The 27,721-nt window shown below is 40.8% G+C and overlaps 1 protein-coding gene across 1 annotated transcript in view; it reads left to right on the top strand.

Annotated features, from left to right (window-relative positions):
- Positions 1 to 8,835: 8,835 nt before the first annotated feature.
- Positions 8,836 to 27,721, top strand: part of LOC137278517 (solute carrier family 35 member F3-like) — a 50,163-nt gene continuing 31,277 nt past the window's right edge. The window contains exon 1 of the mRNA XM_067810895.1: positions 8,836 to 9,676. Coding sequence (XP_067666996.1) covers positions 9,631 to 9,676 — 46 coding nt within the window. The 5' untranslated portion in view covers positions 8,836 to 9,630. The remainder of the gene's footprint in view (positions 9,677 to 27,721) is intronic.

Genomic DNA, 27,721 nt, shown 5'->3' on the forward strand with positions numbered 1-27,721 from the left:
CGTTTGGTAATAGATAATAGTATAAAGTCAGATGTACAAAGGGCACGGGCTCACTAATCTTGACTGGCTAAGATTTGAGGTTTGCTAAACCACCCCGGATTATTCATAAACGACATGCTCCTATTTGTATATACCATTGTTCTTTACTTGTGTGACATGGTTTTAATCAAGGACAGCAACATACTATCACATGCAAATTAGAAACAGTATTTAAGAACGATTACATTTTGAAAATGTTTACTTTTAGGTATACACATACCAAGATGAAAAAGGAAATGCATGTAGAAAATATCCATACCCAGTGTAAATTATGAGATGATTCATAATGTTATCTTGTGTCATTAATAATTTTCTGAATATGTCGTTTCTCCTTGGACGTATCTCCAATACTTTCTCGGTTCTGTGGTCATTTTCGAATAGACCTATTTAAAAAAATGTATGTACGAAGAAAAATAATACCAAAATGGAAAAAAAGTGGTCTTGATTACACGTCTGCATGATGATGAGATGAGTTGAGTTGGGTTTTACGTCACATCGGCCATATTGTGAGGAAACGATGCTGATGAGATCATGATGATTATGATGCTCCTGCTGCTGCTACAGATGATGATGATGATGATGATGATGATGATGGTGGTGATGTTGATGCCCACACAATCATCATCTTAGAATGCTTTCTGAATACAATCGATAATTCATATTATGACCATTCTGTAAATTATTTACAGTTCATACCAGTTTGTAAGATAAAACCACCATTATTCACGAGGCCGTGTTTGAATTCACGGGGAGTAGAAACATGGGTTCTATTATCTCCCAATCTACTGAGAATGAGAATTGGGTAATTACCATGTCAGCGTGATTGTGTGTGTTGCCAGCTGGGGACCCGGATGTGATTTCATGCCAGGTGCTCATTGAAGCCTTTGAGGGTCATTTGTCACGTGATGCTGCTAGACCGAAAACTAAACATCAATCAATACATAGATGGAGTGCAAAAAGTACAAATACTAAGATATTCGTACCAAGTACATCCCATCAAATTATTGTGTCTGTTTTCCCATTCACCATCGAACATTGGAGTACACCTTGTCCGCTACCATATCATATTCGAAAGTGAATAAACAGAGCCTTTATTCTTGCGGAACAGGATTTTGAAGTGTCCTCATCAATCAGTGTTATCGGAGTCAATAGACTGAGTCTGCTGTACCACTCACGGTATTATCAATATATTGATGCTCATCTAACATGCTATGTGACTGGTGAAAAACAAGATAATGTTTTGTCGAACAAATACGCAGTGTAAGATTTGTGGCGACAATGAATGAATGAATTATGTCAAGATAAACTCGTTAGTCAGGTTTAATGCCGAGTTTCATATATTTCAGTTAAAGTTAAAGGTGTGCGCTATGAACGTTAAAGACCTGTATAAAATCACAGGATTCAACTCATTTGAAGGGGTAGGGTGTACATTTTTTAACTGGGGAGAGAACACTTAATTTAAAGAACTGGCAAACAAGACCTGTTTTACTTTAAAGTAAATAGCATTCAAACCGTGTAAAGGCTAAGACACATATCACAAGGTAAATATCAATAATGGCATCAAACTATGAGAATTAGTTTGTGAATATCCATATAATGTCACGTTTCAATAATTACTTAATAATTACTTTTTAAATCAATCGGATTCAACATTGAACCTGTTCAAAAATATTCTAAAATGTTTCTTCCGTATTTCCAAACAGTATATACATGTATTTAACAGCACATCTGTTCACAATAAGATATTGTAAGCTGACAATGTAATAGATTGGACATATCAACAGATAAAGGAGTATATTTTCATGTAAGTGTCCCGGGGTTCTGTAAAATATGTTTTAATAGTCTTCAATGATCAAAACCAATAATGATTGTGTGTTTGTTCAGTAAATGATCCTGACTGCCCACCTCCACCTCTTGGCACTAAAGTCCTTAGCGGATCTAAATTTGGTTGTAGATACTCATGTGCTAGGATTCCAGTACCGACTACAATGATAAAAATATAGATATTTTGTATACATAGAATACATTGTAAATTGTCAGTGTTATATCCTAAGTTATGTGTAATACTACAATAAACTGCCAGGCCTCTCCAGAAGCCAGGCATCGGACAGTGCTTATGTACACACAATGTATTTCTTATGCTGTTAACCTGTTGTTAACGTTGTTACTTACTTGAGAAATACATTTCACTCTACCACAATGTTAAACTGCATAATGTGTGAAAGGTTATTGACAATTTGCCCACACGTGTTTCCCTCGGCTGTGTAAGACGATTACCGAATGGCGCCCTATCTCTACACACTCACTCCCTGCACTGGAACACGCTCCTCTTCACGTCACGTACCACAGACCGCTGTACATGTATATCTAAGTGAATCAAGTACAGAAAAGTCATCACTATGGTAACAATTCTATACTTTAATTGGGTGGTGCAGCACACATATCTCGGGCTTCACACGTTTATTGTACTTCCCATCAAATGTTTAGACTCATTAGAGTAAATGTAACCTCCTACTTCAAGCGACTGTTCTAAACTCAGAGGATTCAACTCATATGCAGATATTTGCACATACTTTTCAGCAATTTGATGCATGATCCTCGTGTATTTCATCTGCATATGGTTTGGCAGTTGGTTCCCCTTAGGTAGTTGATACAGTGGATAAGTTTGAAGGTGAATTGTAACCTTTTCACATTCTATTATAAACTAGAAAATTGTTATCTTCCAGATACCTGCCACGTAGGTGGAATATTGCTAAGTGTGGTTTTACAAACAGCCGTGTTTCCCGTTGTGGTGCTTGGACTATCGCCATTGGTGTAGTCTGAACAAAGCCAGTCCCAAAAGTCACCGAAGCGGAGATAAAATGTGCGAAGACTGTAGCTCACAGGAGATGAACGTCTCAGTCACACAACTGTTGCCAAATGGCTTAGAAATGCTGTAATCGAAGCTGGTCATAAAATACACCTATTTCATGTACACGTGTGACCTGCAATCTATATAACACATTTCAAGTTAAAACAGAATGTGAATACACTTTGACAATGGATGCATTGCCCTTTCCAATACCCACTGATCTACCAGTTACCGCCCAACGATATATTCACTATTGACTCCATTTTTACTTATGTAACTTGTACAACACATTTCAAGTTAAAACAAAATGCGAATACACTTGCAATACACTGACAATGTATGCATTCCCCTTTCCAATACCCACTGATCTACCAGTTACCGCCCAACGATATATTCACTATTGACTCCATTTTTACTTATGTAACTTGTACAACACATTTCAAGTTAAAACAAAATGCGAATGCACTTGCAATACACTGACAATGTATGCATTCCCCTTTCCAATACCCACTGATCAACCGGGTACCATCCAACCATATCTTCATCACAGTCTCCATTTTTATTAAAAGTCGATCATTCAGTAACAGTCAGGAACCGCTTCATGATCTCAAGCGGGTCGCAGGTCGCCAGAGAAGAAGAAAAGAAACTGTGTGTTTCAAGAATTTGCTTTAGGTTAAATTCCGATGAGAATTCCGGTGAACTAAAACCTAGTTATACAAGAAATATCGGTCACCATGGAACCCATGCGCGCGTGCTGGGGACTGTCTGTCGGATATGATGTAAAGGTTATAACCAAGTACATTAGCACTCGTAGCAAAAAAAATGTCAGTCCTGTTCACCCCCCTCAGAGAAAACGACAGGTTCTCATATACACTCTACCACTGCCAACTACTTCTTAACCGCGATGATCGGGTAAGAATTGGTCTTCAGCAACCCCTGCTTTCCGAAAAAGGAAATTATCGGAATCATATGGTAGATCTCACATGGTAGATCGATGCTCATGATGATGATCACTGGATTGTGTGGCCCAGATTCGATTATTTAGCCCCCTTGTACTAGTATCTGGAACATTGCTGATTGTTGCTTTGAACAACAAACGAAACAAAACCACCCCCCCTTCTATCACCATAAGTACCCATTTAATTTGCCATGGCGTCCGATATAAGATCACTTGAGAAATGTCGACGTACACGGCTAGAACAAGTAAATGTGACTGGGTTTCCACATGCATTGAGTGACTTTGCGTTCCCGTTAGATCAGGGCTAAATACATTATTCATTTGTCACACTCACAGTCCTTAAACTACAACGTGCCTAGGGGACAGATCTGTTCCCGGAAATACTCCAAGTTTAAAAACGATCATGTATTTCATAAGAAACAAATGCTTGAACCTGAATTAAATAATTCAACACCAGCAGTCGAGATTAACGGGTAATGTCGTTTATTGACGTCAGTACTGGAATAACGTTTTTGATTGGAAGAAAACAATTATAATCACTTGAAAATCGAGACGGGGATTTTTAATGAAAGGTAACAGAGGCTATTAACGGAGCTAACAACGGTTTCAGCTGATATACATGTGTTTCATAACGCGGGGAGGGTACAGAATGACGTACATCACGACCAGTAGAAACATCCGGAGTTTTTTATTTATTTTATGGTATCGTTGGTGAGCGAGTGAGTCATGTTTCACGCCGCTTTGAACTTTTATACGACATGCCTGCTATATGGATAAAGCCCCGGGCTCCCCGTTTCACAAAACTCTCCTCAGCTTAAAATGTCTTAACTTCTCTCGCAGCATTCCCACTCCCTATGTTACAGTATAGGAGGTAGGGATGCTACGAGAAACGTTACGAGATCTTAGGCTTACGAGAGTTTTGTGAAACGGGGTCCTGATTAGTCTGTCGTCCAGACATGGATACAAATACACCCTACATTGTCCACTACAGTCTAGAATATGTGGCCATTTCCGGAAAGTCTTTGGTCTCCTTTTTTTATTTTTCATTTTAATTTAATTTGTTTTTCTGTAAATTAGGTTCATTTCAGAGACTGAATTGATGCAGGGTTTATACGTTAACTGGTTTGGACACTGGTATGATGCCGACAAGCCTGGATATACTATCACTGCGATTCTGGGATTCGAACCAGCGATCATCATACCAAAGACCATATAATATTACAAGGTCTCTGATCATACGTAGCTTCTGCAACGCTATATTGTATGTGGCAAAGAATAGTTGTATAGGCACGGTCCCATAGAGGAGACAATGCTTTTCAAAATCTTTAAAATTAATTAATTTTGACGGATTTTTGTCTGCATTTATCCAGAAGATACAAGTGTACTAAAACAGGAAAGTCTGACCAAACCTAATAAAATACCTCTGATTACATCCAATGCAAGTTTATAATGCTGCATGTTTGGAAATTTAGGCAAAATTGGAAGATGAAACATTCTCTGAATCCGAATCTGATTCTGAATCCTTATTACGGGTGTTAATATTATTGAACTGGAATTGACAAGATGAGGAGTTTGTACAAACAATATCAGCTTTATGAAAACGAGCATCGTGCTCAGGTCTTACAACAATTTGTACGATTCAGGTTGCATAACAGAATTGCCATTTTTAATCCTTTTATTTACTAGAAAACGTCAAACATTATCTCCATATGATAAACTATTCCATATTTTAAAATGAAATAAATGGTATCAATGATTTTTCAATACATGAACTATGAATTTCATAATTCAAAGTTAGGATATCCGACACCCATATAAAGAGACGTTGCCAAGAAGATGATTAGTATGATAGTACATTGCGAGGTTAGATAGAGTTAATGAGACCATACCTTTATGGCCACATTTGTTTTCTTGAATGTTTTAAATTGTAAACTGATGTACAAAATACATTTGGCACTGGTGTTTAGGATTATTTTCCTTTGTATCTGTAAGCCACAATCAAAACTATTTCCAAAATATTTACGAACGCGTGGTGGTTTGGGGTAAATGTGACTGTTACTTCTAAGACAGATTAGACCCACAGTCTGTATGAGAGACCAGTAGATAACCAGTACATGGGACTACTGTACGCCCTGAGATGCCTGCAGATGACTGGAGCCTGTAGTTAGTCCTGCTAGAAAACAAACGTGTTTCCTCTGTTTTTGTAGGTTTTGTACTAACTGAGCCTGGACCAGACACGCTAGTGATCAGCTGCATGAACATGGTTCTACACAACTGGGTTACGATGACGTGTGCCAACCAAATCAGCGAGCCTGACCACCCGATCCCGTTAGTCCCTTCTTATGACAAGCATGGGTTGCTGAAGACCAGTTGTATACCGGATGTTGACGGGTCGCAGATGTTAAGAGGACCAACACGTTTCAGTCAGTTACCAGTTTCTGTCAGTTTTCTTCAGTTCTGATAATGTAGCATATTTGAAGGATGGTCACCTGGTACTGTGTTACAACTCTCAAATGTTCTGCGTCGGTGATGATTAACATGATTTGATATTTACTTGTTCTCAGCCGAATTTACTAGTCTCGGTCAAGCGGACTAGTGTGAATGTCGCCTAAAATAGCTTCTAAATGTGAACGAAAGAATGGGTATTGGGTGTTAAAACCTAGAGCACATTATAGACAAATCGTGTATGGGTTACACGCCGCATCCAGACTGAGAATGGCTCATCATCGACTGGCTCTGCTTCATCAGCGTAGAGAGCGACAGCTGTATTTTGTGCCGACAATCCGCGAATAGCTATTAGCACACACGTGTCTCACCAATGCGTAATTACTCCGATATTCGAGCGTCAGTGGTCAGGTTTCAATGGCCAGTTAATGACACGGGGAATAATGAGTGGTTGTCATGTAAATACTGTTTAAATAAACGTAGGTCGAAAAATGTAATTTTGTATGAAACTTATGAATAAACACCTGTCTTATGTCAACGTGGAAATGCATGTACATTGAAACTCACAACGATATAGAAGCAGTTTCATAACCAGCACACAAAAAGGAAAAAAACACACAACCTAACAAACACACACACACACACACACACACACACACACACACACACACACACACACACACACACACACACACACACACACACACACACACACACACAAAACCCAAACAAACAAACAAAATAGAACATGTCATTTGCAATGAAAGCAAATGTGGTTTTATATCTAGTACGATCAATGAATGGTTACTTGAACATTTGGTGGGTAGCCCAGTGGCTATAGCTTTGGTTCTTCAGGGTGAAGACCTGGGTTCGATTCTCCACATAGGTGCAATGTGTGAGACTCAGTTTAGTTTTTCCTCACCATGATAATACTGGAATATTGCTAAACTCACTCACGTGAAGACGGGGAGAAGGACGGAGTGAGTGAGTGAGTGGTGGAAGAAATAAGTGAGATATCTAGTGTAGACAAACGACGGATGTATTTATTCCCCAGTTATGGGCATTAACGAGCTGATAACCTATCCCCACCTTGTCTCTCTACCCTGACTGGAACCCATCTTCACACACATATTTGATTACTAGTCCACTTGTACAGTTTGTCGGCTGAAGGGAAAATGGCTTGTAGGTGCTCAAAGTAAATATATTTGGAGGAGTTCAAGACATACATACAGTCACTGAAAATATACAAACCATTCAAACTGAAACAGAGCATCTTTGTTTAAGACATACTGAAAATAACAGTTATGAATAGTTCTTTGTCATTTTACAGCACTCACAATTTGCAAAAGATGAGCACAAAATTGATTTTGTACAGTGCGAGACATAAGCACGTTTGAAAATACAACAGAGAGAGGATTGTCACATACATAGGTATTGTACTACACGGCGTTTACAAAACATTTCTTTTGAAGAACTAGTTTCACACTTACAGATTTAGAACCAATGTTGTTGTTTTCTCGAAAAAGGACACGGGAGGCTGCACGAAAGGAAATTAGATAGTTTTCTTGGTGAGGAATGTGATTATAGACCCCAGTGTCCAGAACACATGACTTTAAACAATCGATTACTAGTAAACAACGGGGACTTGTGAGCTCCATGGCCCCACTCAGACCAACAAGTCGATATTCTACCCAGATCTCCAAATAGACTTCGCATCCTAATCCCGTGATTCACCTCAGATCCTCGACAGATGATCGATCTACCCAAGGTCCCAGACCAACGTCCCAACAACATTCTAGATTCGTTTTTTACCTCAGATCCTTGACGGAGGCCCATGGTACCTGGCCCTGACAGATGCTACACCCTAGGCCCTTGGGCTATGCATCCGTGCTCCACCGTATATTGTGATAAATGCTCTACCCCAGATCCCAGACCAACGTCCCAGCAAGGCCATAGGTTCCTGGCCTTGATAGATGCTATACCTTAGGCCCTTAGGACGATGCTCCATCCTAAACCTTGATCAATGTTCCGCTGGAGGACCACCCCCGCCGAGGGTCAGATCGATAGTCCACACTAGGCCTGTTATCGATGTTCCACCCGAAGACTTATATCTGTTTTATTGTGAATGCTTATATGCGTCCGCATATCTGATGAGGCAAAACAAACAGCTACTGAAAATGGTCGTATCTTGTCCTGCCCAAAAACCACGGTGCGATGCTCTCTATTACAGCTTTACCTTACATCTTTTACCACCACTTCGGGACCGTTCCCTTTTTCATTCAAGCAATTAATCGATTTTCTTCAACCCACAAACACAACTGATACTGTTTTATTGAGACACATGCAGTATCAAAGATCTGTCAGCCTTAAACGGCCCCGTCCACACCAACGTTTACGTCTTAACTCATGTATACGTGTGCACCAGGACGAAGCAGCTTCGCATGCTATACGCCTTTGTCCGCTTTCTCAGCATCTATCTATATATAGGTAAAAGCCCGCTACTCCAAGATGTAAAATGCCGAGCAAGTTCTTTCTGCAAATTATTCCACCTCTACCGCCAAATTGGATGAACTGTTGAAATCGGACGGTCCAGAGGGGAAAATTGCCGCTAATTTGTGTTCGATCGTCAAAAATAGTCTCGTTTACCCTCTCAGATGAACAGGTGTGTTGATGGAGCGCCGCACGGAGCTGTAACAGGAACATTAACACAGCCGTGTCGAGAAGTTGGACTGTTGGTGAGATGGACTCCTGTCGCCAGGTCGGGAGCAAGATATGGATGAAGGCCATTGAACACAGTTGCGAAGCTTCTGCCTGTGTTGTCATCACGTGTGCTAATGTTCTACGTCTTGTCAGAAATTATTTCCTCCACTCGTGTTAAGGTAGCTTATTGGCAACGAAGGATCGATGGGGCATCTCGTCTGATGCTCTCCGTGATCTCGTGACGTTCTCGGCGTCCTTACATTCACGGGGAGAGACTTAGTTGGGATTTGTTGCTCTGGGAAGAGGCGTTTTGTTCGTGCACACTGACGGACGGACAACAACACACCCGGGGTCGTTCTGACTGGATGCACAATGACTCATTACATAAAGGCACTTCCGGCGTTTGTCTTAGAACTTTGGTTTAGAGAACGGACGTTTTGAACTATGGATTACAAGCCTTATATCTACTTGGGATGTTGGCAATATCTACTTGGCAATGCTGGCCTTTACCATTAACTGCGAAGATTTTATGGTACCTGAGAGTTTGAACAGACCTGCGTCTGTTTAACGCACAACCCGTGCAGAGAACACGGTTCCTTGTTTTTCTGTTTGGTACCAGTCTGTGGATAGACAAGCTATGACATCTACTGCCAGTGCTTCCGAACCCTCGTCAGCGTGGGAAGGTAAGTTCATATCGCTCCAAGTTAAAGTTCAGGGTTAAAAGATAAGTTCTTGCTCATATACGTGCTCTGCTACGTATCATTTATGTATGTGTGTGCTACGTGGAATGGAAACTGTAGAAGGAGATGATATCGTTTTGTATTATGCTATAGTTTGTGTATATCCATAATGTTTACAACTGCGTCTATTTCATGAGCTTGTTGGTGTCAATCCTTATCGAACAAAATACAGGTGTGTAAAATGTCCTTTATAACTAACTACTAGGCTCCGAAATGAACATATTTCACCAAAAGTAAAAAAATACATAATGAAAAGGACCCCATAGTCTTCCCTTATTTCCAGAAGCTGTGAAAATCTAGACTTGCGAGGCCTTTCTTGGATATATTTGCTTCATAGTATAAAAACTAGGTGTCCTTTGGATTGTATGGTTTTGGTGTAGCCAACTGGAGATTTTTGCTTTTCGAACAAGGCGAATAGACTAATGACAAGAGTGTGTGCTGGAGACAGGAAACACACATATAATTGGCCAGTGCAGTGCAGTGCAGTGTTCGACTTTTTTATGGTAGTGCCACCGACAATCGATGTGACATTGTCATGAAAGTAGGTTGCTTATGCAATACATACTCTCCGGAGACATTACTGAAGACTATTTCCTCTAAAAGGTGCGGTGGGACATTTCAGCAGTTGTTAGAACTGTTCTCCTCACAAAGCTCACAGGTGTAGATTTTGAGTTTACTTTACTTGTTATCGATGGATTACCAGTTTGTCATACGTTTCATTAACTAGTAATTAAATTCAAATGGTAAACATGACGCAAAGTGTCCCAAGATACATTTTATGTCTTGTAATATTGGTGGCGGGTGTCCAGAGACTCACTGAACATAATACTCTTCACGGTATGGATAGGGTTTGCCAGTTGTTTAACAACTAGTCTCTGAAATGAACATGTCTTTCAGAAAAAAGTCATAGTGAAAAAATGTAATATAATGAAAAAAGTCCTAAGACTTTCTTCGTCTGTGGAAATATAGACTTGCCAATTTTTCTAGACTTGCGCTGGCTTCTTGGATATATATGTACTTGCCTGAGGGTGTGTACATGACAGACTACCCACGACACGACAATTCGCAGAGTACATCTGCGTCCTTAAGGCCGTCCAGACACCTATGTGTATCGGATGAGAATTCCGGCTTGTACTATTATGCTGCTGCGTTTGCATTTCTGTATCATACTATTACTGGCATGCCCATGAAGATCCGGGCTAGATCCATGAAGATCCGGCACCTCATGCTTGTCGTAAGAGGCGCCTAACGGCTCGCGGACTTGGTCTACAAATGTCATCGTATCCCAACCAAGTAGTTCCCAGCCATATGGCTGGGCCTACACAACAAACCATCTAACCACCTCTACCAGCCGGTTTCACCCTGTGAAGGTCCGGGTTAGAACTGATCTTCAGAAACCCACACTTGCTATTAAAGGCGACTATGCTTGTCGTAAGAGGCGACTAACGGGATTCCGTTGTCACCTCGCTGACTTGGTTGACACATGCCATCGGTTCCCAGTTGCGAAGATCGATGCTCATGCTGTTGATCACTGGATAGCCTTACTGATATAAAGCTGGAACATGGTATACATTTGAGACCTGCATTACCACGGTCCTCGGTCCTCTGGTGTAAATGGAATTCTGTCCAAACAGGCATTGGACCCTACTCAATATATCACTCAAGATCACCACCACGGTGTGCTTGTTATGATAAAGTTGAGATATTAGAGATAACTATTTTACTTACACTTGCATGTGTTTTGTTGATATCATTCAGCTAAAAGGTACGACAAAGTTTTGTCATTCATTCAATAAAAGTATTAGGAGTTATGCTGGTCTATATTTGTCCAATAGGGCCTTGTATTGCTGAAAATGATACGTCCTGGATTCAGCATTGCAGTCACTCCTTCCCCCACCCAGTTTCATGGAATGCAGGCAATAAGACACACATCTGTGCAATTAGCAGAAGACACCTACACATACATCTTCCTCAGTACATTTCTGTAGACATTTACTCGGGGGCACCCACGCAAAACATTTACTACGGGGTAACCACACAGAACATTTACTCCGGGGCACCCTCACAAAACATTTACTCCAGGGCACCTACACATTTACGGAGAGACACCTTGACACACAAAGTATTTCAGAATACGTACACATATAACATATCCCAGGACACCTGCGCGCACGCTCGCGCACATACACATATAATAGGGCACCTGCACATACACAAATACCCCAGGACATCTGCACGCACACACGCACGCACGCACGCACGCGCCTACACACGCACATACATTTACAACTAGACACACGTGAACGCGTTAGACACCATACATCGAAATTGACTTTAATCTGTATTACCACGAACCTTACAATATGGTCTAGACGATCTAAAACGCCTCTCAGTGTATTGTAAAACAGAATGCATTCTTCCGGTTATACAAATGAGGCCACACGACCTCGGGCAAAAGCTCCATTATGTCACATTGCATCAGTTTGTTCTCTTCAAGACATTACAGAACACTCCTAAACGTCGGGAAACTGTAAGGGATTTTAGATTTTAGTGGCGAACTGCGAATACATTTCAACCGGTATTTCATACACAAACAAGGAGTGAAATATAGCTGTAAATTTTGAATGAAGTCGATTAAGAAAACGCACATGATAAATATTCGAATGGTCCAATGCTGGTGGTTCAGTGGTCGATTAGACGAGTTCAGTTGGATATCCAGATGGCTGGCCGTGACACTTAGGCGAGCACGTCGTGTCACAATCAAAGTGGATGCCTCTCCAATGTCAATTCGAACAAGGTTCCATTCAGACGTCCATCTTCCATACCAGCGTCTATAGCCTCCAGCTGGGCTCAGAGCGAGAACCGACACTACTTACCCTTGCTTGATTGTTCCCCTCAGAATCAGATTACTTAAATTGTGATCTCGTTATTCGCGTTTTGAAAGTGTGTTAACGTTGTAATGAGCTTTATACCCAGAGACCATAATAGTCTTCTGGCATCAGCCTCCCGCCCAGCACCAACAGTTCCACGTATTTACTTACCATGTCTCGAGGTGTAACTTGATATAATCATCTGGGGTTTCATGTTGTCTTTTTATGGCTCAACTACCACTAACTGCCTGCCTTCATTCTGCAAACAAATCACTATTATTTTTTATATAGGAACCCGTCATGTGCCGATTATATGAGATTCAGTAAGAACCAGATATGACACCAACAAACTGCAAAACGTGCTGTAATTTTCATCTGTATTCTAAACTCATAACTAAGTTAATAAATCAGTGCAATTCATTACGTGTAGTACAAAAATGTGTTGCAGTACAAAGCAGAGGTAATATATGACAGGAGCAGTGACGGTAACATCTCACAACATCAGTAAGCCAGCTTCGAAGAAAGGGCTATGCAGAGGAGGGTATCTCAGGGTATAGAAGTGATCACTCAAAATACTAGTAAAACATGTGAGATGAGAGGCAATAGCAAGCTATTGTTCCCCTCATATACCTCTCAGGTCATTGTAGTCCTGGGCCTAGATGTACGAAGCCCTCTCAGCACTAAGATAGTCTTAAGTTAATGGTAACGTATGGCATTTGTAAATGACAACCTTAGCGCTAACAGAGCTTAAAAAATCTAAGGCCTGGGCCCAGATTTTCGAAGCTCTCTTGTCTCTAAGAATGTCGTGAGTGCCTTGTATTAACCTTACCTTATGACTAGGGGCACATAGATATCGTCGAAAATCTGGACGTATGATATTATGTGGATGCCTCTAGAACCTGTTTTGGACACCCACAGGTGCAGTGTATTGTATAACAGTGGAAACAGTGTTGCAGAGCGTATAACACTGCATCATAACACTTTACCTTAAAAACTTACGAAGAAACGTACCCACACGAACGCCTACACGAACGTGGACGCTGTTTACGTAAGTGGATGGGTATGCGACAGGGGATGTGTTTATCTTTGAGTGAGTGAGTGAGTTCAGTTAACGCCGCTTTTAGCAATATTTCAGCATTATCGCGGCAGGGGACACCAGAAATGGGTTTCACGCATTGTTCCCATGGGCGGAATCGAACCCGGGTCTTCGACGTGCCGAGCGAGCACTGTTTACTCTTGAAAGTATATTTGCTTCATTCTGTGTAATACGCGCTATATTCATCGTCCATATTTGCTGCCCTACATACAAGTACTTCACTATGTGAATACATAACATGCGATGACGATAATTTCTTCTGGATACCATCTACACAGGTTGCTCTGTTCAAATACACAGATTCCAAAGACCTTTCGTATGTTACACGACCTAACTCTTCTTGTTCTGTATGTATATACTGTCTCAGACAACTCTTTTTAAATGAAGACGTCACACCGGTATATTTTATTCAAGCTTTTAATTATTGAGTGTCTCTTATGTGAGACAATCCGTCCTTGACATAGATACAAGGGCATGCGTGCAGCCTGGAGTTCTGGAATGCCGCTAATTGTAGGGAAGCAGTGCATTTTTGATCGGGGAACAGGTTTGTAGACTGCCTGTAGGCTTGCACTTAAGTCTTTACGGCAGTATCTAGGATGAACCCGTGAAGATCCGGGTTAAAGTTGGCCTTCTGCAGCCTATGGAATATTGCTGAGTGAAGCATTGACAACAAACCATCCAACCATCCCTACTAGTGGGTTTCAACCTGTGAAGGTCCGGGATAGAATTGATCTTCAGTAACCCATGCTTGTCGCAACAGGCAACTGACGTGTTTTTGTTTGTGTGCTTTGTGTGTGAGCGTATGCATGCGTGCGTGCGTGTGTTTGACACGATGCTCATGCTGATGCTGATCACAGGATTGTCTGGTCCAGACCCGATTATTTACGGACCGCCGCCATATAGCTGGAATATTGCTGAGTGTGGGCGTTAAACAACAACAGCATCAAAACAACAGAAATAACTTATGACTGTGTTGGATCTCTGAGCACAACCCTAGAGGCTACCGCTAACATTTGTTTCACTGAACATCGTCAGTAGTTAAATCGCTTTTGTCAGCATGACAAACTCTGTTTAACAAACTAGCATTGTTCTCGGATCACATGTGCCACTCCGATATTGCGGAATTAATGTGAAGAGTGTCCCAAACGCAGCTGAACAATTGCCTAAATACTTGTTTAGACTCTATGTTTGAGGATAGCACGGGGTCATGTGGTCAGTGGATTCTGAGAAAATGTTTTTTGGGTGAATTCTACAAAGAAAAGGAAACCAGGTTTTGATGATAGTGTGAGATAAATATGCACAGAGCTTGTACAAAGCAGGAGTTTGGATTAAGAAAACATTAACGTATAGACGGCACTGCGGGGTGGCTTTGGCCACTCAAAATCCATCTGTGATCTCCAACTGCGACATGATCGGTTACGGGTACTATTCAACAACGAGAGCAGGATCAGTTGTTTCCGCTCTCATGGTCGGATATTGACAGAAGGGTACACAGTTGGGTGTAGGCGTATTCAAGACGTTCAGCCATGGGGAGACCATACCTGGGCGTAGAATGGGATTTTGGTGGGATGAAGACGATGTCATCATCTGTGGACATGTGAACGTCCAACGTTACAGACATGTAGCATACCTTTCTCAGGAGACAATGGGTGATGTTCAAATCCGATGCCAGGCCGATACTGCTCGAATTGTCTTGGAACTTCTCAACATGATCGGTTTTGTTCTTAGAGCCGTTCCTAAGTGATCTAGTGCTAAAACGAACTCGCGTAACAGGGGCGCAGGAAGACACCAGTGCTTGCACTCATTTGACGCCGGACCGAACATCACCAAATAATGACCTAGCCAGTCAAATAACAGATACCAGCTGTGATCTGCTTTGTTGCAGCAGACAAGCTTTTTGGTATGATACACTTACACTTAGGTATTTATTATTAGACTTTTGTCGTGTTTTTCTGTTTTAGAAAATCGACATCATTGTGCCGAAATCTATATGTCTTGTAATTCATTCTGTGAAATATGATCGCTTATGATTAATTGGCTTAACAAAATGTGAAACTGACTTTCTAAATTTCCTTATTACTTTTTATGAGTAGTCATTGTGGTGATATTTCCTTGGATCAGTAATAAGTCGAAAATAGCCTGAATCGTGTTGTCCGGCATTTGGTTCAATACTGGGTAATCTGTGACGACCAATACCTGTTAGACAGCTGCTGTCATGACCCAATCATATTCCTCTTGTCACCACAACGTGACAACGCGGTGGAATAATTATCGGATATATCCCTGAACGAACACTGGTTTGATAATGTATATGAACTGGCAAGTACTTTGCCAGGGTTGTGGGTGAGGGTATGTAATAGAGGAGGTGATCCCCATCCTAACTTCACTAGGAAGTCTGACGGACCTAGACCTCCTCATGAAATGTCTGCCCAGGAACGTAATTCTTGAAAATGCCCCCAGCCAACTCTGGCTCAGTAAATGATTCCACTCAGTCAAGTTTGTTGAGTGTTCAGGTTGGACCCATTGTTAGTGCTGCACGGGATCAGAGAGTTCAATTAGTCTTATACTTGAGATACATGGGGAAATATGTGTCGTAAAGGGAACCTCTGCTCGTGTCGTAAAGGGGACCTCTGCTCGTGTCGTAAAGGGGACCTCTGCTCCATAGTTTGGTGTCCGTGTGAAGCCTTGATCCAGACAGATGACTAGTCCGTGCATGAGCGGTATAAGAAAACATAAGAAAGTGTTTTTTAAAAATGCTGCAAAGTTAAAATACCTAGTAAAGAACCGTAAATGATGGCCAAGTAGGAAACGCGCCGGGACGAGGCTTTTACTTCAAGACAATCGGTCGACGCAGCAAAGTTTCACACAATGATGTATACCGGTACTTGAAAGAGCTACTCGTAATAGCCTGTGATTAGTCAAGGAATTGTTTTAACTGTCATTTTACAGGTATTGCGTATGAATATGGATTGTCCGGAACCATTCTTCACCGACCTTACTCCCGTAAATGCCGTTTCCAATCCAGTATTACATCTCTCTCTCAATTAGCTCAGAAAATCTCGTAGACGTGGAAACCCGTGACGATCCGGGTTGGAACTGGTATTTAGTAACCTACGCCTGTCGTAAGAGCCCGACGACCGGGACTGAGTAGTCAGACGCGATGGCCGTAAAGACGTTGCTGTTTCAAGTACAATGCTATTTGGTCATTTTCTAATCGTTCTTCAGCGTTTGCAAAGGGTTCCTGTCTGTCTCATTGTTTTTACATACCTTCGGCTGCGCCTTTGTCACTATTCACAGTATTTCAACACAGGACACTGGGAATTCTGCTGAACCAGCTTCCATTCTCAGTGTCCCCTTTCAAAATGTGTCGCTTGTCAACACGAATGTTCAAAATGTCTATCATGTCAAAATGTGTATTATTATACAAGTCATTGTCACGTTAGAAGACAACGAATCCAGATCAGTCAGCTCTATGTTTTAATAAGACAAACCCTTTCCATAAACAAATGTCATTCCTCGTGTCATCCGCAGTGGTATTGCTAGAATATCGCTACAATCATATTCACTCACTCTGTTAGTACAAACGTGTAGCCTTGTCAGTTGGAACAACTAAATCATATAATATGGATCAGACTGGACGCTGTTATTCCGTCTGTAATCCCAATTGTAAACCAAAAGTTACTGTGTTCTGTAATCTGATTGGTTGAAAAACATGATTAAATGGTATTAGATTCCCGGAAACTGAAAGACTATTCACCGCGTATTGACACGTAAACAATTGTTTTGTTGTGTCATCAACAGTGGTGACGTCATTCAAATCATATTATGACGTTAGTTACAGTTAGAAGTTAGAATGACGTCACAAATGAGCAACTCCAGATGCTACCATGGGAACCAGCTGAAACGGCCAGCTGATGACACTTTACTGCTGTACTCATACCCGATGTAAACGAGTGCAGACAGTAAAACCCCTTTGGTTTACTTTTGTGTTTACAATGTCGATAAACATCATGTGACGTCGTCGGTTCCAAATGCATTCCCGTGCTTCAAATACTCAATAACACCCGGAAACTGGCCAACACATGATGTTTATCTCCTAAATGGCAGCTAGTTGTTGGCTTTGGTGGAGCCATACATAGACACAAAATTCTGTGTACTGAAATCGTATGAAATCTCTGATATTAAAATCTTCCCTTTTTCTGCCTACTCCTCCCTATATTAGTTTGGCGCAAGTGGACACCCATATCTTCGTGCTAAAGATGCTAAGGTGAGTGACTCACCCTCCCGTCTAATACCACACCATGCTATGAAGACCTTTAAAATGATATATTGGATATTATTGTTCTTTTTCGTACAAAAAATAACAGTTTTCAAACAGATTCATTAGTACTAAAGCATACGACTTGATGTTTATTTAATAGAGCGACGTTTCGGAGTAGACTCATACTCCGTTTTCATGGATTTATCCTTAGCTTGAAAACAACTTCTGAAATGCAGACAGCGGAAAAATCAAGCTTGCAGGTCACTGGTTCGTAGTAGCGTACACACGCAACGGGTCAAGACGGGGTGGTACAGTGTAAAGGATGTGTTGTGTTCCATGATATCTTACACTATGAGGGCGGTGGGGTAGCCTAGTGGTTAAAGCGTTCGCTCGTCACGCCGAAGACCCGGGTTCGATTCCCCACATGGACACAATGTGTGAGGCCCATTTTTTGGTGTCCCCCGCCGTGATATCGCTGAAATATTGCTAAAAGCGGCGTAAAACCAAACTCACTCACTCACTTACATAATGAAACTTGAATGCGTTACTGTATTCAGTACTTCTACACTGGTTTAACCATGAAAGTACGGGTTAGAACATTGGCCTTCAGTAATCCGAGCTTGTCGTAAGAGGCGACTAACGGGATGGGGTTGTCATGTTCAGACTTGGTTGACTCATGCCATCAGTTTCCATTTTCGCAGATCAATGCCTATGCTGTTGCTTACTGGGGTGTCTGGTCCAGACTTGATTATTTACACACACTGTCATATAGCGGGAACACTGGTTTAACAAATGTACTGATTTAGGTTATTATCCTGTCCAGATTCCTGCCCCATTAAGACATAGCATGTATTGTATTTCTTATAGTTGAAGAGTTTATACTCTCCTTTAACGATAGTAGTAAGCGCCCCGTTATACAGCAACACTCGGACTTGACTGACACAACGATTGAATCCATTGAGATGCAGTCTCTAGTTTCATCTGTCAAGAAGCTTTAGGATCGAGACGAATCGCTTTTGCTGAAGCATTCAGTGACTTGTCGAGGTACAGCGGCTGACATCCATACAGACACCGTTATCAGCCAAGTAATTTTATTTTCAGAATAATAACAGTCTTTAAATAAAACATAGCAATCATCTTGGTTTCAAAGTGACACAAGCCACTTGGTTGTGATGTTTCTAATTTCATATATCTGTGGGCAAGGCCTCAACCACTAATGTCCTTAGCAGTAGCAGACAAATCATTTACACGTATTACGGCCGATCGGAAGTGCGTCGGACCTCTTATCATATGGAAATTGAGATAATGCCACGACTTCTTATTCCGGTGGAACGAACTCAATTTCCGTCTAATCTTGTACAACTACTGCTTGTTAATACTGAATAAATCCTCGGCAGTTTCCGGTAATGTTCGGTGGTACTCTTACTGTTACATGAAGTTTCATGGAAAAGAGCACTTTCCTTGAGAATGTCTCAGAATGTCTTTTACAGCTCCGTTTGCTTACTTTTTCTATCAATTTTCTGAATAATATATTATTATAGCTTTACCTGTGAGCTCATATTCGTTATGGTAATATTTGCTACTGAAGTGTGTAGGAAGAGTATCGAATTAACTACAGATTAACTACAAGCTTGTATTGGTGGTAGCTCAAAGCCCATTATGCTCTAACAGCGAGAGGAGGTGACATAGTGATATCAGATAATATGATATCAGAATAAAACAGGATTATAATGAAACCAAATGCACTGAAGACAGACACAGAGAGGTAAAATAATAACAACAATAATATTGTATAAATATTACAGAACGCCGATGTACTGAAGTTGGAGATACGAAGTGCGAAAAATGATTTCAGATATTACCGAAATCGATTATCATGAAGTCAGATGTAATGAAATTGGACATGCAGATTTCACATTATACTGAAGTCACGATTACACAATGCGATTTAGAAAGTGTTCTTTTAACTCGGCTTGTATTCTAACAAACGATTTCACTGTTTTGGACATGCTGGTTATGAGCTTGTAACATTCTACCCTTTACGCCGTATGATGAGAGCAATTTCTGAATTATATATGATTGTAGCTTTACCTGTGAGCTCATATTCAATATGGCAATATTTGGTACTGAGGTGTGTAGAAAGAGTATCGAATTAACTACAGATTACAAGCTTGTATTGGCGGTAGTGTCCCGAGCTCACAGTCCATTAGGCTCTAACAGCGAGAGAAGGTGACATAGTGATATCAGATATAATAAAACAGGATTATAATGAAACCATATACACTGAAGACAGACACAGAGAGGTAAGATAATAATGATATTGTATTAATATTAGATAATGCCGATGTACTGAAGTTGGAGATATGAATATTTGATGCTGCCATATTGTTGGAGGAAGTCAGATTCCAAGATCGGATTATAATAACGTGCGAAAAATGATTTCAGATAATACTGACGTCGATTATTATGAAGTCAGATGTAATGAAATTAGACGTAAAGATTTCACATTATACTGAAGTCATTATTACTCAATGCCATTTTGACAGTGGTCAAATGTAATATGTGTTCCAAATATGACACACGTTATACTGAAGTCGGTGATCATGAAGTCAGATGTAAAGAAATTAGACATAAAAACGCTAGATTACACTGAAGTCGGTGATCATGAAGTCAGATGTAAAGAAATTAGACATAAAAACGTTAGATTACACTGAAGTCGGTGATCATGAAGTCAGATGTAAAGAAATTAGACATAAAAACGTTAGATTACACTGAAGTCGGTGATCATGAAGTCAGATGTAAAGAAATTAGACATAAAAACGTTAGATTACACTGAAGTCGGTGATCATGAAGTCAGATGTAAAGAAATTAGACATAAAAACGTTAGATTACACTGAAGTCGGTGATCATGAAGTCAGATATATATAATGAAATTGGATATAATTTCACATGATCTTGATCACGATATAATGAAGTCATGTTTTATTGAAGATATATGAAAGTCAGAAATATTGCAGGAGAATGTACATAAGTACGACATAACACATTCAGGTATAATGAAATCAGTAGGATTTACTTATGCTTATTTTTATAATCAGGTCGGACATAGCGATCATAGTATCCATGCATATGTTGTCGGGAATGCAATTTCTGTGATTTCTCCCCATGGCAACTGAAGCCCAAACTGGTAAAATGCGTGCTTGTGATAGATACCTTGTTACCATGGAAATGTATAGATCACTGATAAAGAAATGTTCCTAAGTTAAGACACTAATGATCATGACGTCATTCCAGCTATTACTATCCACAAGCGTCAGATCGAAGGTAGCAATGGCAGGTTAGCAACGGTTTTTCTCTGTCGGTCATTTTACTGTATGATTGATCCTATGTACTCCAGTGTCCAAGATCTGCTAGTGTTTTGTTGTCAGATATTGTGACAAATACTTCGACAGGTGCTGTCATTAGGAACGGTTTATCTATTATAATCATCTATTATAATATTTATATGCAGCATCCTTATTTGACAGCAACGTTCTTTACCCATAATCCTGAAGGGACCATATGCTTGTTGTACTTGGTCGAATGTGTTCGTGTGTATGTGCTACAAATCCATAACATGGATACATTTCTGTATGGATATATGTGTTCTGTATGGACTGTATGGGTGATGATTTCTAATAGCATGGTTAGGACTGATATTCGTCTTTGTTCAACTAAGACTTTACTGCAAGACACCTGCAGATACCATGTCAAATCCAAAACCGCGCGAACATAGTACGTATTGGCAGAATGTGGGTGTCAAATATGTTAAAAAATCCTTTCAAGGGTGTTGATGCCAATTTTCTTAAGTTAATGGCTAATTCAATTAATGTCGTCTTACCTCGAACTGAAAGACTAGAATTGAAAGTGAAATTAAAACCTAGATATTTGTAGCTGTTTACCGTTTCAGGTTTACTCCCATTATAAAACCAATTTTCGTTAACAGCCATGTTTCCACCTCTCCTGATACTAGTACTTTAAACATGTCCACTTATTATACAGTGTCTAGCTGTCACTGAAGACCACCAATGGTGTTTGACACAAGAATTACACCAGCCGCAAATTATAACATTAGAATTTTTTCACGTACATCTGGAAACAGTTGGACTCCATGTTTAAAATAATTTGTGATTTCTACACAAACTGCAGAATGAGAATAAAATTGACTCAACAAACAACCCTGTCTTAAACCGAATGGACAATAAAAGTGTTCTTTTAACTCGACTTGTATTCTAACAAACGATTTCACTGTTTTGACTAATAGTATGCTACTTATGAGCTTGTAACATTTTACCGTTTACGCCATATGATGAACACAGTTTCTGTATTTAAAAAATCAATGCTTTTATTTCTAAACCAGTGAACGCAACGTATATCTTTTTCCTTCTTCTACACAGATTTTTCACAATTCTGGCATATGATGTGAAGGTATGGTCAACAACTGGGTAGCCCTTCCGAAATCAAGCTTGATATTCAGAAAACTTATCCATTACATTTGTTAATTTTTGTAGTCTTAATTTAAAACACAGGTATTATATTTTTCCGAGTGAACCACACACTCATATGACCTATGTCTCCATACACCAATATGTCCAGTATCTCCACACACCCATATGACATATCTCCACACACCCACATGGCATATCTCCTCACACCCATATGCCAACTAGCTACGCGCTATTCAAAGCTGTGATGAAAAGTGCAAAGTATTATGGAAAAAATATAGAGAGTGAAAAAAAAGTAAATTGTTGAACGTATTACAAGCCGAGATGGTTTACAAGCACAGTTATTGAAACTGATAGACCTGCCCGTTGCCATTTTGCTTAATTACTTAGCAATTTACGACTCCAAGGTTGCCTAACTTGTTAAAGGCTCCAGCTGACTCTGCTGGACATTAGCTGTTATTATCCGGCAATTATCTCAGACCTATACACCGCTAATCACAGCAATTATCCCCAGTATTTAGCACCTATGGTCATTTCTGACCCAACAGCCAGATGTGGCCTACCATTGTTCTTTTATATATAATTCTTTAATGAGCACAAGAGATACAGTTTCTAATCGTCGATATTCCCTGCTGAGAAAAATACCCATCATAAGACACTTCAGTGTATTCCTAAACACTGACAAATTGCTATGTGTCACAATGGCAGACTCACATATCTTGTTACGCCATTACACAAATTATACAATGTTGTTTAATTGTAGTAGTAACAGTAGCAGTAGATGTAACAGTAGCAGTAGCAGAAGCACCAGTAGTAGTTGTAGTAGTAGTTGTTGTTGTTGTAGCAGCAGCAGGACAGCTGCAGAAATAGTAGCAGTAGCAGTAGCAGCAGCAGGGAACTATAAGAACAAACGTCGATGTGTTTCCATAAGAGTAATGGTTGTCGTTGTATGACCTTGACTTTTATTGATTTTACGAACTTACTGCGATTAAATATAGATGTCATTTTACGTTTGATGTGCTTGTGATAGACAAGTCATGTGTAAAAGGCAGGTGTGCTTCACGTTTTGTGTCCATCTCATAAAGAGATAAATATGTGTGTGCATGGGGTGCGGGTTGAGGGTAGGGTCTTCTACAAATCTTCTTTTAACATGTCGTGACACTTAACACAAAATGAACAAAACTTCAATGTCAACACTACGTTGTTTTGTCACTATCAAATAGCCACTGCCACCGCGTCATCACAACATCCCCATTGCCACTGTGTCATTACAACATCCCCATTGCCACCGTGTCATTACGACATCCCCATTGCCACTGTGTCATTACAACATCCCCATTGTCACCGTGTCATTACAACATCCCCATTGCCACTGTGTCATTACAACATCCCCATTGTCACTGTGTCATTACAACATCCCCATTGTCACCGTGTCATTACAACATCCCCATTGTCACCGTGCCATTACAACATCCCCATTGTCACCGTGTCATTACAACATCCCCATTGCCACTGTGTCATTACAACATCCCCATTGTCACCGTGTCATTACAACATCCCCATTGTCACCGTGTCATTACAACATCCCCATTGCCACTGTGTCAATACAACATCCCCATTGTCACCGTGTCATTACAACATCCCCATTGCCACTGTGTCATTACAACATCCCCATTGCCACTGTGTCATTACAACATCCCCATTGTCACCGTGTCATTACAACATCCCCATTGCCACTGTGTCATTACAACATCCCCATTGCCACTGTGTCATTACAACATCCCCATTGTCACCGTGCCATTACAACATCCCCATTGCCACCGTGTCATTACAACATCCCCATTGCCACTGTGTCATTACAACATCCCCATTGTCACCGTGTCATTACAACATCCCCATTGTCACCGTGTCATTACAACATCCCCATTGCCACTGTGTCATTACAACATCCCCATTGTCACCGTGTCATTACAACATCCCCATTGTCACCGTGTCATTACAACATCCCCATTGCCACTGTGTCATTACAACATCCCCATTGTCACCGTGTCATTACAACATCCCCATTGCCACTGTGTCATTACAACATCCCCATTGCCACTGTGTCAATACAACATCCCCATTGTCACCGTGTCATTACAACATTCCCATTGTCACCGTGTCATTACAACATCCCCATTGCCACTGTGTCATTACGACATCCCCATTGCCACCATGCCATTACAACATCCCCATTGTCACCGTGTCATTACAACATCCCCATTGCCACCGTGTCATTACAATATCGCCACAGTCACTGTGTCATCCCCATTGCCACCGTATCATTACAAAATCCCCATCGCCACCGTGTCATCACAACATCGTCTTGTCACCATCTCCCAACTACTGTGTCATTGCCACACCTCCATGCCACCCTACCATCACTACATACAGGCACACACGCGCACGCACACGCACACTAATGGCCATCGCATTACCTCGCCAATAAAAAATCAAATGGTCGACCGCCATAGCAGACAAGAAAGCTTTGTTCGTACAATGCATCAGTTACTAGCATGTGGTATTCACGTTTTCTTCCTAATTCCAAACGCCACTCTATGAAATATTACCCGAAATACTTACACTGCCTTTAAATGTTCAATCATCAAGCATGTCTACATTAATCGAATGCATAGTATTTTGTGGGGGTTCCACACATGACACAAAGAATTGACTGAGCTCCTTTACTTTTCTGCGAGCTGCATGACTCTCTTGCTCAAACATTTGTCAGCTCTCTATTATCGTTTGAATTGTAAAATCACTCATTTCAAAGCTATCTGCCTGTTATTCCTTGGCACCAAGGCAGTGTTTCCAACTGTTCGCCTCTGACCAGCCTCACGGTTCATTGTACATGTACAGCTCGTTGTACAGCTTGACCTGAGCTACTCTACATATGCATAACTTTATTAAATGGGAGATCTCACTGCCTATAAAGCCCGAATATGAAACATTAAACCATCTGTAACTAATTGTTTAAAGAAAGTCATCAAATTTCTGACGATTTCTCGACACTGAGATGTCAAACGCCGACCTTGTCTCTGCTGTCCCTACATATTGACAACCAGCTGACAACGGCGCCCCCCCCCCCCCTTCACAATAATAGACCCAACCAGTTGTGTCACGGTCACGCAGTCATTAGTATTCACTTGATCAGGTCAAGCTGAACGACCTGTACTTTCTTATACTCTGTTCAGTGATCTTCTGTTCTCGTATTTTTTCACCCCATTCATTGTTCACTTTTTTCGCGTTCAATATTCTGTCTTATTCAGCGTTCTATTAACTATATTCCTGCTATGTTAGTTGTTATTATGTTTTAATAACTGTTTGTTTGTTCCATTCTCTTTTCTGATCATGGCCTTCAATTCGCTTTTCTAGGCACTGTCCTATTTCGTTGTTCTTTTTTATTTATCTCCCGTTTCTCTGTACATATACATATACCCTTCTTTCCTTGGAGTTTCTCATACCCATACGCTGCCTGTCCTCTTTCTTACTCCTTGACTTTGGAGCCTAGTATTTGTTGCTAAAAACTGCTTAAAACCCAACTCACTCACTCACTCACTCACTCACTCACTCACTCACCCACTCTCCATTATTCTCCACTTTTGAGGCGTGGACTAAAACTTCCCCCCATTAGCAGATATTCAGCTGTTCTGGGAATGCTTTGGTTTAGGAACAACACACGATTCTGTGTTTCATTAAATAAAATGTAGAGTTTGTTTGTCCCTTGTCTTTTTCCAATGTAGGATGTGGTATCCGTCAGTCTGTAACGTCTTGTTTCCGGAGTTGAACTCCTCTTTGATATTTCCCCTTGAAACTTTGCGTCCATCCAAGGCAGGCACTCTGCTAGTGACAATTGCTTTCAAGGAGATTTTATTTATTACAGAAACTGGAAGGCGTGAACTCATGAGGTTTGTCTGATCCAGACACGATCATTTTGCGTTAACCAGATAACAATCAAACTTAAGGCATGAACTAGTAAGACTCAACTTATCAACCATAGATAACTTTACGTGTAAATACGTAGAAGTCTTTAAAGCATCGAATAAATGAATTGCTGTATGCCCTTCAATCGTGATATCAGTTGTAGTCACAAACCTTTGTATCAACCATGTGTGGGTACGAATGTGCATGCGTGGGTGCGTGGGTGCGTGGGTGCGTGGGTGCGTGCGTGGGTGCGTGGGTGCGTGGGTGCGTGCGTGGGTGCGTGCGTGCGTGCGTGCGTGCGTGCGCGTGTTTGTGTAATATGATGGTATAAGTTGGTATCCCGGCAAGAAACACACAACGGATATAATCGTAAGGTCAACGTGTCTGACATTTCCAGACACCGTCAGTAGCCAGGAAACGCTTGACTCGTGTCGTTGTATTGCACCATAGTGATGACCCATTTGTGCCGAAAATCTGCGTCTGAGATGCAGACACTGGCTGTTATGGGTGCCTGATCATTACCACTGTGATGTTATATATCAAAGGGCACCGTCCACAAAATCTTCCAATGTTAACGCTTGTGAAAGTATTTTAGTATTACACCAAATAATGAAGTTGTTGCCAAGTGGACTTTTTGAGGGATGGTTAATTTCTTCCTTTAGCAATACACACTATTAATGTGCCATTGGGGGGGGGGGGGGGGGAGGGGGGGCGATATCACCATTTCGCGAACACCTGGTGTCATCACTATTTCATAGTGACATGCTTCACCATCGTATCGCATGGTTATAATCACTGGACTCAATTTGATTACAACATCGAAAAGCTGCAAAACTGCTGACACAAATATATACTCATGATAGTCACTGCTGAACAATCGATCCTCCTTTTAACACAGATTTCTCACGGACGAGGAAAGTCCTTTGTTGCTACTATTTAAGCTCGCTAAAACCATGTGTCTGTATGTTTTTATATGATCCTTTCAACACATTAAACAGGATAGGAAGTGTCGGAAAACGTCTCATCCGATGTAACTATCCTTTCTACTAGGAAAAGTGCCCATTCTTCATTATCCGACTTATGTGTATCCATGCGAAAAACATAACTCAAGGTTTCAGCTTTAGCAGCGAACACTTTACCCACTCGCCTCCTCCACTGATCAGCGGGTAAGATTATATTGGATATACCACAGAAATACATAGCAAGAAACTGACACCGTCCCGACTTGTGATGCAAGACTAGGAACACAATCAGGTTGCGTTTGTCTATTGCCAGAAAGACAGTCATAACTAAATCTTGGACATGCTTCCTAGT

This window comes from Haliotis asinina, chromosome 3, assembly GCF_037392515.1.
Source record: "Haliotis asinina isolate JCU_RB_2024 chromosome 3, JCU_Hal_asi_v2, whole genome shotgun sequence".
NCBI lineage: Eukaryota > Metazoa > Mollusca > Gastropoda > Lepetellida > Haliotidae > Haliotis > Haliotis asinina.